Source organism: Lampris incognitus, chromosome 16 (assembly GCF_029633865.1).
Source record: "Lampris incognitus isolate fLamInc1 chromosome 16, fLamInc1.hap2, whole genome shotgun sequence".
In the NCBI taxonomy this organism is placed as follows: domain Eukaryota; kingdom Metazoa; phylum Chordata; class Actinopteri; order Lampriformes; family Lampridae; genus Lampris; species Lampris incognitus.
The window spans coordinates 1,479,215-1,492,501 of NC_079226.1; the positions used below are offsets into that span (position 1 = coordinate 1,479,215).

Sequence of the window (13,287 nt, forward strand, 5' to 3'; positions counted from 1 at the left end):
GTACCCACAGCTGGAACTAGCAGGTTAACAGTAACCACATCTGGAACTAGCATGTTAATAGTATCCACAGCTAGAACTAGCAGGTTAATAGTACCCACATCTGGAACTAGCAGGTTAACAGTACCCACATCTGGAACTAGCATGTTAATAGTATCCACAGCTGGAACTAGCAGGTTAGCAGCACCCACATCTGGAACTAGCAGCTTAATAGTACCCACATCTGGAACTAGCAGGTTAGCAGCATTTACAAATATCCACCGACTTCATAACATCCGTCACTCAATCAGCGAGCCACACGCTACCCCATGCTAACCTGGGCTAGCAAAGCTAGATTCCGACAGAACACCCATGAAGGACGTATTAATCATGGCAAATTAAGACTTGATCGCTGCCCACATTAAATGAAAGTGTTGCTTTAATCAAACCAAAGTCATTTTAATTCAAAGTCCTGTATTAGTTCAACGGCTCAGCCTGTTTGTCAAAAAAGACGCAGGCTTACTTACAGTGAACCCCAGCCTGCTAAACATGTAGTTAACTATGTTGAGAAGTTCCTGAAAATCACAGCTAACGCAGCATATAGCCTTCCCATACGTACATGTCACAGACTGATAACACAACCGATCACAAATGACACAATATTAAAAAGAATTCCCCTGATACTCACAGGACCTCTCCACAGCTCCTGACACGCAGCACAGCTGACACGCAGGAGGACGGCAGCGCGCATGCGCAGAACGATGCCACGTCAAGAGCAGCTCTGAGACAAAACACCACCTCAAAATGATGTCCAGACCAAACTCCTCGTCTTCGACTCCATGTTAAACTCCTCATGTGATACTCCATGTTAACCTTCTCATGTGATACTCCATGTTAAACTTCTCATCTGATACTCCATGTTAAACTTCTCATGTGATACTCCATGTTAAACTTCTCATCTGATACTCCATGTTAAACTTCTCATGTGATACTCCATGTTAACCTTCTCATCTGATACTCCATGTTAAACTTCTCATCTGATACTCCATGTTAAACTTCTCATGTGATACTCCATGTTAAACTTCTCATCTGATACTCCATGTTAAACTTCTCATCTGATACTCCATGTTAAACTTCTCATGTGATACTCCATGTTAAACTTCTCATCTGATACTCCATGTTAAACTTCTCATCTGATACTCCATGTTAAACTTCTCATCTGATACTCCATGTTAAACTTCTCATCTGATACTCCATGTTAAACTTCTCATGTGATACTCCATGTTAAACTTCTCATGTGATACTCCATGTTAAACTTCTCATGTGATACTCCATGTTAAACTTCTCATCTGATACTCCATGTTAAACTTCTCATGTGATACTCCATGTTAAACTTCTCATGTGATACTCCACATTAAACTTCTCATGTGATACTCCACGTTAACCTTCTCATGTGATACTCCACGTTAAACTTCTCATGTGATACTCCATGTTAACCTTCTCATCTGATACTCCATGTTAAACTTCTCATCTGATACTCCATGTTAAACTTCTCATGTGATACTCGATGTTAAACTCCTCATGTGATACTCCATGTTAAACTTCTCATGTGATACTCCATGTTAAACTTCTCATCTGATACTCCATGTTAAACTTCTCATGTGATACTCCATGTTAAACTTCTCATGTGATACTCCATGTTAAACTTCTCATCTGATACTGCATGTTAAACTTCTCATGTGATACTCCATGTTAAACTTCTCATGTGATACTCCATGTTAAACTTCTCATCTGATACTCCATGTTAAACTTCTCATCTGATAATCCATGTTAAACTCCTCATGTGATACTCCATGTTAAACTCCTCATCTGATACTCCATATTAAACTTCTCATCTGATACTCCATGTTAAACTTCTCATCTGATACTCCATGTTAAACTCCTCATCTGATACTCCATGTTAAACTTCTCATCTGATACTGCATGTTAAACTTCTCATGTGATACTCCATGTTAAACTTCTCATCTGATACTCCATGTTAAACTTCTCATGTGAGACTCCATGTTAAACTTCTCATCTGATACTCCATGTTAAACTTCTCATGTGATACTCCATGTTAAACTTCTCATCTGATACTCCATTTTAAACTTCTCATGTGATACTCCATGTTAAACTCCTCATGTGATACTCCATGTCAAACTTCTCATCTGATACTCCATTTTAAACTCCTCATGTGATACTCCATGTTAAACTTCTCATCTGATACTCCATGTTAAACTTCTCATCTGATACTTTCATTGTGCCTGCACATTGTTTTTAATGACAATAAAATTGAATTGAATTGAATTAATACTCCATGTTAAACTCCTCATCTTAGACTCCATGTTAAACTCCTCCTCGGATACTCCATGTTAAACTCCTCATCTTAGACTCCATGTTAAACTCCTCCTCTGATACTCCATGTTAAACTCCTCATCTTAGACTCCATGTTAAACTCCTCATCTGAGACTCCAAGTTAAACTCATCTGAGACTCCATGTTAAACTCCTCGTTAAACTTCTCATCTGATATTTCATTTCTTTAATATTTCATTTCATTTTTAACATGTGCCTGCACATTGTTTTTGACAATAAAATTGAATTATTACTCCATGTTAAACTCCTCATCTGATACTACATGTTAAACTTCTCATCTAATACTCCATGTTAAACTCCTCATCTGAGACTCCATGTTAAACTCCTCCTCTGAGACTCCATGTTAAACTCCTCATCTGAGACTCCATGTTAAACTCATCTGAGACTCCATGTTAAACTCATCTGATACTCCATGTTAAACTCATCTGAGACTCCATGTTAAACTCCTCATCTTAGACTCCATGTTAAACTCCTCATCTGAGACTCCAAGTTAAACTCATCTGAGACTCCATGTTAAACTCCTCGTTAAACTTCTCATCTGATATTTCATTTCTTTAATATTTCATTTCATTTTTAACATGTGCCTGCACATTGTTTTTGACAATAAAATTGAATTGAATTATTACTCCATGTTAAACTCCTCATCTGATACTACATGTTAAACTTCTCATCTAATACTCCATGTTAAACTCCTCATCTGAGACTCCATGTTAAACTCCTCCTCTGAGACTCATAGTTAAACTCATCTGAGTCTCCATGATAAACTCATCTGATACTCCATGTTAAACTCCTCATCTGAGACTCCATGTTAAACTCCTCATCTGATACTCCATATTAAACTCCTCATCTGAGACTCCATGTTAAACTCCTCATCTGAGACTCCATGTTAAATTCCTCATCTGACACTCCATGTTAAACTTCTCATCTGATACTCCACGTTAAACTTCTCATCTGAGACTCCATGTTAAACTCCTCATCTTAGACTCCATGTTAAACTCATCTGAGACTCCATGTTAAACTTCTCATCTGAGACTCATAGTTAAACTCATCTGAGTCTCCATGATAAACTCATCTGATACTCCATGTTAAACTCCTCATCTGAGACTCCATGTTAAACTCATCTGATACTCCATGTTAAACTCATCTGATACTCCATGTTAAACTCCTTATCTGAGACTCCATGTTAAACTCCTCCTGAGACTCCATGTTAAACTCATCTGAGACTCCATGTTAAACTCATCTCATACTCCATGTTAAACTTCTCGTGATATTTCATTTTATTAATATTTCATTTCATTTTTAACATGTGCCTGCACATTGTTTTTAATTACAATAAAATTGAATTGGATTGAATTAATACTCCATGTTAAACTCATCTTAGACTCCATGGCAAACTCCTCCTCTGATACTCCATGTTAAACTCCTCATCTTAAACCCCATGTTAAACTCCTCATCTGATACTCCATGTTAAACTCCTCATCTGATACTCCATGTTAAACTCATCTGATACTCCATGTTAAACTCATCTGATACTCCATGTTAAACTCCTTATCTGAGACTCCATGTTAAACTCCTCCTGAGACTCCATGTTAAACTCATCTCATACTCCATGTTAAACTTCTCGTGATATTTCATTTTATTAATATTTCATTTCATTTTTAACATGTGCCTGCACATTGTTTTTAATGACAATAAAATTGAATTGAATTGAATTGAATTAATACTCCATGTTAAACTCATCTTAGACTCCATGGCAAACTCCTCCTCTGATACTCCATGTTAAACTCCTCATCTTAAACCCCATGTTAAACTCCTCATCTGAGTCTCCATGTTAAACTCCTCATCTGAGACTCCATGTTAAACTCCTCATCTGAGACTCCATGTCAAACTCATCTGAGACTCCATGTTAAACTCATCTGATACTCCATGTTAAACTCATCTGAGACTCCATTTTAAACTCCTCACCCGAGACTCCATGTTAAACTCCTCATCTGAGACTCCATGTTAAACTCCTCATCTGAGACTCCATGTTTAAATCCATACTTTAAGCGTCTAATTGCAGGACTATATGTTAAACCTTGGACTCCATGTTAAGCTGATGAGAAGACTCCACCTCCTCCTGTGAGGAGTGCAGGTTGAACCCAGTACAGCTCACTGGGTATGGTTGGTGTATGGTGAGATAGTTTTTTCTTTCTCTTACCTTTTATCAAGATGAACAGAAGGCATAAATTAATGAGCAGCATAATTAGAACTACAAATGCACATACTTTAGTTCAGCCATACACAAGTGTTTGAGATACTGACAATATTCTGACAAACACCAGATAAAAAAACACGATAGGAATTTTAAAATGTGGCAATACAAATGTTTATTATAACATGACAAAAATATTGTCAAACTAATTCTGTCATATCATCCATTGCAACTTTCTCAATTCAGGAAGGGAATGGTTTCTGCCGTTGAGGCCAGCGTCCTCCATCATAATCATGTTTATAACACCCCAGCAGATAGAGAAGCATCTGTATAATCTTATACACAATGAAGTTAAAGGATTCTCCTCTCCAGGGTTAAATACCAAAAAGTTTCATTAACTCCTCACCAGCTCTGCTCCTCTCCAACACATTCATGTCCTGGACAGCAGCTGTGCTCCATTGAAAAGGAGCACAGCTGCTGTCCAGCACAGAGGACACACCACTGAGCTGAGATTTTATCAGATTTATTTCAAACTAGCCTTTCCTCCTCTCCATGGATTAATAACACCTCTCTCCTCTCCTGTCTCCCCTCCTCCATATGCAGGTAGACAGACGGGTAGACACGGTGGCTGTGTCTTCAGGCTGGCCTGTCTGCAGTCACATGTTGTTGAAGCCCATCATTCCTTTCATGTTGCCAGCAGCTCCCTGCTGGAACTGACGCATCATCGACTGCAGTCCTGCCATCCCACCTACGCACACAAGCATACAGACTTAGGACCAGGACAGAGGGGCAAAGAAAGATAGAGAGCATGAGAGCGATGTGTTTACCCATGTGGTGGAGAACTCGAGGGTCCATCATCTTGGCCATCTGCTGGTTGAGTTTAGCCATCTGGGACGGGTTAACATTCTTCGACATGTCGCCTCCTGAAAAACCGCCAGAGTTAACCAGGCTAACCTGTGTACTGTCCTCCCTGAAAAAGAGCCTTAAAGATAACTGTGACTGCTGGCTCTGTACTACCTTAATGTAGTAGCAATAAGGTCAAAGGTCAAAGTATGGAGAGCCTCAGGTAAATGGTTACACAATTACAGTGAGTTGCAGTTGTAAATGAAGACAGCCAGTGCTGCCAGTAAAACATACCAAAGAATTGTCTTCATCAGTCAAGACCCTTCTAACTGAGAGGTCTTCATCATTCAAGACCCTTCTAACTGAGAAGTCTTCATCAGTCAAGACCCTCTTAACTTAGAAGTCTTAATCAGTCAAGACCCTTCTAACTGAGAAGTCTTCATCAGTCAAGACCCTTCCAACTGAGAAGTCTTCATCAGTCAAGACCCTTCTAACTGAGAGGTCTTCATCAGTCAAGACCCTTCTAACTGAGAAGTCTTCATCAGTCAAGACCCTTCTAACTGAGAGGTCTTCATCAGTCAAGACCCTTCTAACTGAGAAGTCTTCATCAGTCAAGACCCTTCTAACTGAGAAGTCTTCATCAGTCAAGACCCTTCTAACTTAGAAGTCTTCATCAGTCAAGACCCTTCTAACTGAGAAGTCTTCATCAGTCAAGACCCTTCTAACTGAGAAGTCTTCATCAGTCAAGACCCTTCTAACTTAGAAGTCTTCATCAGTCAAGACCCTTCTAACTTAGAAGTCTTCATCAGTCAAGACCCTTCTAACTGAGAAGTCTTCGTCAGTCAAGACCCTTCTAACTTAGAAGTCTTCATCAGTCAAGACCCTTCTAACTTAGCCGATGGTTCATGAATGAAATTATACTTGACAAATAACACTAACATTACCTTGACTGGCTAACTAATGTGGCATGTGATGTTAGTCTGTTAGAGGTACTGTGTATCAGTATGTACTGTGTACTATGTTAGTACTGTTAAAGGTACTGTTGTCTGTGTACCATGTGTATCAGTATGTACTGTGGTACTATGTTAGTCTGTTTGAGGTACCTTTGTCTATGTACCATGTGTATCAGTATGTACTGTGGTACTATGTTAGTACTGTTACCTTTGAACAGGCCCTTTATGCCACCCATCTTCTTTACCATCTGGGCAAACTTGGTATATTGCGTCAGCAACTCCTGGACATCTCGTGCTGCGACCCCTGACCCCCGCGCCACCCTCTGGATCCTGTTAGGCTGCTTACTGAACAGCTTGGCGCCATCTTTGTTGTCCAACTCTGTTTGTACATTATATGATGGACGAACATGAAGATGACAGGTTAGCACAGAGGTGTACAGAGATGCTCAAGGTTTGAAGTCCACACACTGAGATAATGATGATATATATATATATGTGTGTGTGTGTGTGTGTGTGTGTGTGTATGTATATCAACACGGATATAGGAAAAAAGATGTTAATGCATAGCAGTACAGGCCTGTGTGGTGCGTGGTGCACTCATCAGCTGCTAATGTTTTTTTCACAAAGAATCATACAGTTACGTTGTCCAGCGTCACGCCCCTAATGTCGATTGGACAGCGACCAATCAGATGGGGAAAGGGAAACATTCAAATTATAACAGCCAATGGGGCAGGTACTTATGATGCACAGCAGCCAATGGAGGGGTAGAAAACATTACAACCAGTGGGACTGGGTTTGTTTTGAAAAGCATTTAGGGGCCAGGGCGCTGTTGAAATGGCCTAAATTAGAGATATAACAAGGTAACTTATGTGAATCATATATTGGGGTGGTGTTGGGGCACAGTTGGGCGGGCAGGCAGTCTAAAAAAAAAACCCCCATATTTAAAATAGCATATAAAAAAACACATTTAAAAAAACTCTAATAAATGTCACGTATATCATCTCATGGGGGGGGTAATAAAGACATTTTACTTATAGTTACAAAGGAGATATTTTTTTCGGTGTCTACAGCTGGTGGCCAATTCGTTTCTATTATTCAAGGTGGACATATCAGGTCTCCAAATAATAAAATACTTTATACATATATATATATATATATATATATATATATACACACACACACACACACACACACATACATATCAGGTCTGCAAATAATAAAATACTATGTATATATTTCTATATATAGAAATATATATTAGATAGATAGATAGATAGATAGATAGATAGATAGATAGATAGATAGATAGATAGATAGATAATATGATATAATGTTTGCAGATAATATGATGGACAAACATGAAGATGACAGGTTAACACAGAGGTAGATGTACAGAGATGCTTGAGGTTTTAAGTCCACACACTGAGATAAAGAGCAGCTGTTTGTTCCTACTGCTTCTCTCACCATTTTATTCTTCTATCATTGACATTTTTCATGTTTCCCACATCATTTAGATGTATGCCAACAGGGGTGGGAATTAACTTTTTTGTCCACCTGCCACTGTGGCTGGTGGATTACAAAATCTACTAGCCACTCAGTTTTTTTACCAGCCACTTTCTTGTTTTAACCGGCAGTGTGTAACTGCACGTGAAAAATAATAAAACAAGATCTACAATATTCAAGCAATAGGCTATTTTAAATAATTAAACTCTTAAAATACTATTTTCAAAATCTAGTTTACTCTTCTATGGTTTTCAAAATTGTGTACACTACCTTTAAAACATTTAACATATTTGTCAAAAAATAACCAGTGTATCAGTGCCACCAAAATTCCCTTTATTATTACATAAATCAAGACTGTAACAAGTAGAAGGAATTGTGTCAGTATGGGTCTTAATTCAACACTTAATCTAACGTTAGTAAATGACCATTTACTTGCTAACTACACGCAACGTTAGCTAGCTAATGACATTACATGACAGCTACATTCTGACCTTAATTCAACACTTCATCTAACGTTAGCGAATAGATTTTTAAAAAATTACAATTTACTTGCATTGCCACACGTAATCTGTAAATGGCCTTCCTTTTCTGGCGATTGCGTGGGCATTTCTAAACAGTAGGCTCATCTTCTCCAACTGGGACGTGTTCATGGCAGCGGTATCCTGCGGGGTCGATTTCCCCTGTACTATCTTTATTACATGGATGTGGCATTTGGATGATTCATGGTCTTTTATGGCTTCCAATTTTAGGTTTTTAGTCCCTTTAATGAAACTTAGCTTTCTTGTCGGCATCCGAAGCGTGTTGACGACATACCCAACAGAACATTGTCTGGCTTGTCTCCTCGTAAACTAACCAATCACGGGACTCTCTGTCTCCGTTGTCAGTTATTCTCCACTTCTCATTAAAAAAACCTTTTCATTTCATCTTCGCCTCTTTAACCTGTCTCCTGCTGGGATGTTTTCTCTGCAGACCTCTTAACCCCTGCGATGTGACGCCACATTGTGTTTTCTGGCTCTCTCCTCGTCCTCGGAAGTGTCTGTGTGAATTAGCAGACTCGCAAGACAAGCGTCCCTATACTCTGCCTCTGATTGGCTAACCAACAATGGCAACAAGTACTAGCCAATCAGAGGCAGAGTAGGGCAGGTCATAGGGGGGAAAATAAGGCAGATTCGTGATTCAGTACGTCACAAATTGCTACTTTTCTTTACCCGCCACCGTGGCTGGTAGGTTGAGCAAATCCACCCGCCAATACGCAAATCCACCCGCATTTGGCGTGTAGCGGGTGCTAATTTCCATCCCTGGTTGCCAGGCATGAATGGTGTAATTCTCATCTGAACTGGTATTAATATCATTTAAGCAGATGAATTATTTCCATTTTGTTTTAACTTGTTGGTGTCACTGGAATGCACAGGAAAGTGATATGATAGTGACAGTAATATATAATATTGAATGATAGTGATGTAACTGTGATATGATAGTGACAGTAATATATAATATTGAATGATAGTGATGTAACTGTGATATGATAGTGTCAGTAATATATAATATTGAATGATAGTGATGTAACTGTGATATGATAGTGACAGTAATATATAATATTGAATGATAGTGATGTAACTGTGATATGACAGTGACAGTAATGTATAATATTGAATGATAGTGATGTAACTGTGATACGATAGTGACAGTAATATATAGTACTGAATGATAGTGATGTAACTGTGATATGATAGTGACAGTAATATATAATATTGAATCATAGTGATGTAACTGTGATGTGATAGTGTCAGTAATATATAATATTGAATCATAGTGATGTAACTGTGATGTGATAGTGTCAGTAATATATAATATTGAATGATAGTGATGTAACTGTGATGTGATAGTGTCAGTAATATATAATATTGAATGATAGTGATGTAACTGTGATGTGATAGTGTCAGTAATATATAATATTGAATGATAGTGATGTAACTGTGATGTGATAGTGTCAGTAATATATAATATTGAATGATAGTGATGTAACTGTGATGTGATAGTGTCAGTAATATATAATACTGAATGATAGTGATGTAACTGTGATATGATAGTGACAGTAATATATAATATTGAATGATAGAGATGTAACTGTGATATGATAGTGACAGTAATATATAATATTGAATGATAGTGATGTAACTGTGATATGATAGTGACAGTAACATATAATATTGAATGATAGTGATGTAACTGTGATATGATAGTGACAGTAATATATAATACTGAATGATAGTGATGTAACTGTGATATGATAGTGACAGTAATATATAATACTGAATGATAGTGATGTAACTGTGATATGATAGTGACAGTAATGTATAATATTGAATGATAGTGATGTAACTGTGATACGATAGTGTCAGTAATGTCTAATATTGAATGATTGTGATGTAACTGTGATACGATAGTGACAGTAATGTATAATATTGAATGATAGTGATGTAACTGTGATACGATAGTGACCGTAATGTATAATATTGAATGATAGTGATGTAACTGTGATACGATAGTGTCAGTAATATATAATATTGAATGATAGTGATGTAACTGTGATACGATAGTGACAGTAATATATAATATTGAATGATAGTGATGTAACTGTGATATGATAGTGACAGTAATATATAATATTGAATGATAGTGATATAACTGTGATATGATAGTGACAGTAATGTATAATATTGAATGATAGTGATGTAACTGTGATATGATAGTGACAGTAATGTATAATATTGAATGATAGTGATGTAACTATGATATGATAGTGACAGTAATGTATAATATTGAATGATAGTGATGTAACTGTGATATGATAGTGTCAGTAATATATAAGATTGAATGATAGTGATGTAACTGTGATATGATAGTGACAGTAATGTATAATATTGAATGATAGTGATGTAACTGTGATATGATAGTGTCAGTAATATATAATATTGAATGATAGTGATGTAACTGTGATATGATAGTGACAGTAATATATAATATTGAATGATAGTGATGTAACTGTGATATGATAGTGACAGTAATGTATAATATTGAATGATAGTGATGTAACTGTGATACGATAGTGACAGTAATATATAGTACTGAATGATAGTGATGTAACTGATGTGATAGTGACAGTAATGTATAATATTGAATGATAGTGATGTAACTATGATATGATAGTGACAGTAATGTATAATATTGAATGATAGTGATGTAACTGTGATATGATAGTGTCAGTAATATATAAGATTGAATGATAGTGATGTAACTGTGATATGATAGTGACAGTAATGTATAATATTGAATGATAGTGATGTAACTGTGATATGATAGTGTCAGTAATATATAATATTGAATGATAGTGATGTAACTGTGATATGATAGTGACAGTAATATATAATATTGAATGATAGTGATGTAACTGTGATATGATAGTGACAGTAATGTATAATATTGAATGATAGTGATGTAACTGTGATATGATAGTGACAGTAATATATAATATTGAATGATAGTGATGTAACTGTGATATGATAGTGACAGTAATATATAATATTGAATGATAGTGATGTAACTGTGATATGATAGTGACAGTAATGTATAATATTGAATGATAGTGATGTAACTGTGATATGACAGTGACAGTAATGTATAATATTGAATGATAGCGATGTAACTGTGATATGACAGTGACAGTAATGTATAATATTGAATGATAGTGATGTAACTGTGATATGATAGTGACAGTAATGTATAATATTGAATGATAGTGATGTAACTGTGATATGATAGTGACAGTAATGTATAATATTGAATGATAGTGATGTAACTGTGATATGATAGTGTCAGTAATATATAATATTGAATGATAGTGATGTAACTGTGATATGATAGTGACAGTAATATATAATATTGAATGATAGTGATGTAACTGTGATATGATAGTGACAGTAATCTATAATATTGAATGATAGTGATGTAACTGTGATATGATAGTGACAGTAATGTATAATATTGAATGATAGTGATGTAACTGTGATATGATAGTGTCAGTAATATATAATATTGAATGATAGTGATGTAACTGTGACATGATAGTGACAGTAATATATAATATTGAATGATAGTGATGTAACTGTGATATGATAGTGACAGTAATATATAATATTGAATGATAGTGATGTAACTGTGATATTATAGTGACAGTAATGTATAATATTGAATGATAGTGATGTAACTGTGATATGATAGTGACAGTAATGTATAATATTGAATGATAGCGATGTAACTGTGATATGATAGTGACAGTAATGTATAATATTGAATGATAGTGATGTAACTGTGATATGAGATGACTGTGTTATGATAGTGACATAAGCCAAACGCTGGTGGTTCACGTTATGTACACTAGGTTTGTATATGTGTTTGCTTGTGTTACCCTGGTCGTTCATGCTGTCCATGATGGTCATGAGCTTTTTCAGCCTGGCCATAGACTCCTGTTCATTCCCTTTACTCATGAAGTCGGTGCCAAACCCTGGAATCATTCCCTGACAGAGACATCACAACACAACCGCTGTTAAAATGAGAACGGCTATCCATATGTTACGTTTGCTATGATGCCCCCTGGTGGCTGGCTGAGTGATGACACAGGCACGGGCAACACGTTCTCTAAACTTTCCCATCAGGCTATGTACAGTGTATGGGAGATGCCTACGATGAGGCGGCAGGTACCATGATCTGTCCGAATGGACCCATCTTCATGATGTTCTGAAACTGTTCGTACATGTCTCTGAGCGTGAACTGACCTGGGAGAGAGAAAACACTGTCAGCCTGACATGCAGGGACCCACACTGTCATGAGTCACACCCTGTTCTACTTAAACATGCATGTGTGACACTCTCACCGTGTTTGAGTTTATCTATCAGCTCCTCGTTGTCATCCAGTTTGAGCTCGTTAACTTTATCAATCAGACCTTCGATATCGCCCATACCTGGTGGCAGAATGAAACTGGTTTTACTGGTCCATAGCGCTGTCACAATTATTACATCATCGCCTGATCGTGATTATTTGACCTGAATGCAATCATGTTGCATAACCATCAGAATCGTTTCCATTCATCTGTAAAAAAAACAGCTGGAAGAAACTAACAAAAATGTCCTATTTCATCACTATCTCCACATCCAGCATGACACTACTGGTCAACACAGCAGCATGACACAACTGGTCCACACAGCAGCATGACACTACTGGTCCACACAGCAGCATGACACTACTGGTCCACAGAGCAGCATGACACAACTGGTCCACACAGCAGCATGGCACTACTGGTCCACACAGCAGCATGACACTACTGGTCCACACAGCAGCATGGCACT

The 13,287-nt window shown here is 37.1% G+C and overlaps 2 protein-coding genes across 3 annotated transcripts in view; both read right to left on the bottom strand.

Annotated features, from left to right (window-relative positions):
* The window catches only part of sec23a (Sec23 homolog A, coat complex II component), a 108,226-nt gene extending 107,513 nt beyond the window's left edge, over nt 1-713 (bottom strand). Inside the window, exon 1 of the mRNA XM_056295864.1 lies at nt 665-713. The gene's annotated coding sequence lies outside the window, so the exon portion shown is untranslated. The remainder of the gene's footprint in view (nt 1-664) is intronic.
* A 4,034-nt stretch (nt 714-4,747) lies between these two features.
* Nucleotides 4,748-13,287, bottom strand: part of srp54 (signal recognition particle 54) — a 50,568-nt gene continuing 42,028 nt past the window's right edge. For both annotated transcript variants that reach the window (XM_056295865.1, XM_056295866.1), the window contains exons 12-17: nt 12,816-12,902; nt 12,644-12,717; nt 12,351-12,459; nt 6,588-6,758; nt 5,411-5,506; nt 4,748-5,331 (exon numbers count right to left, since the gene is read on the bottom strand). In XM_056295865.1, the coding sequence (XP_056151840.1) occupies nt 5,240-5,331; nt 5,411-5,506; nt 6,588-6,758; nt 12,351-12,459; nt 12,644-12,717; nt 12,816-12,902 (629 nt within the window). In that variant the 3' untranslated portion in view covers nt 4,748-5,239. The remainder of the gene's footprint in view (nt 5,332-5,410; nt 5,507-6,587; nt 6,759-12,350; nt 12,460-12,643; nt 12,718-12,815; nt 12,903-13,287) is intronic.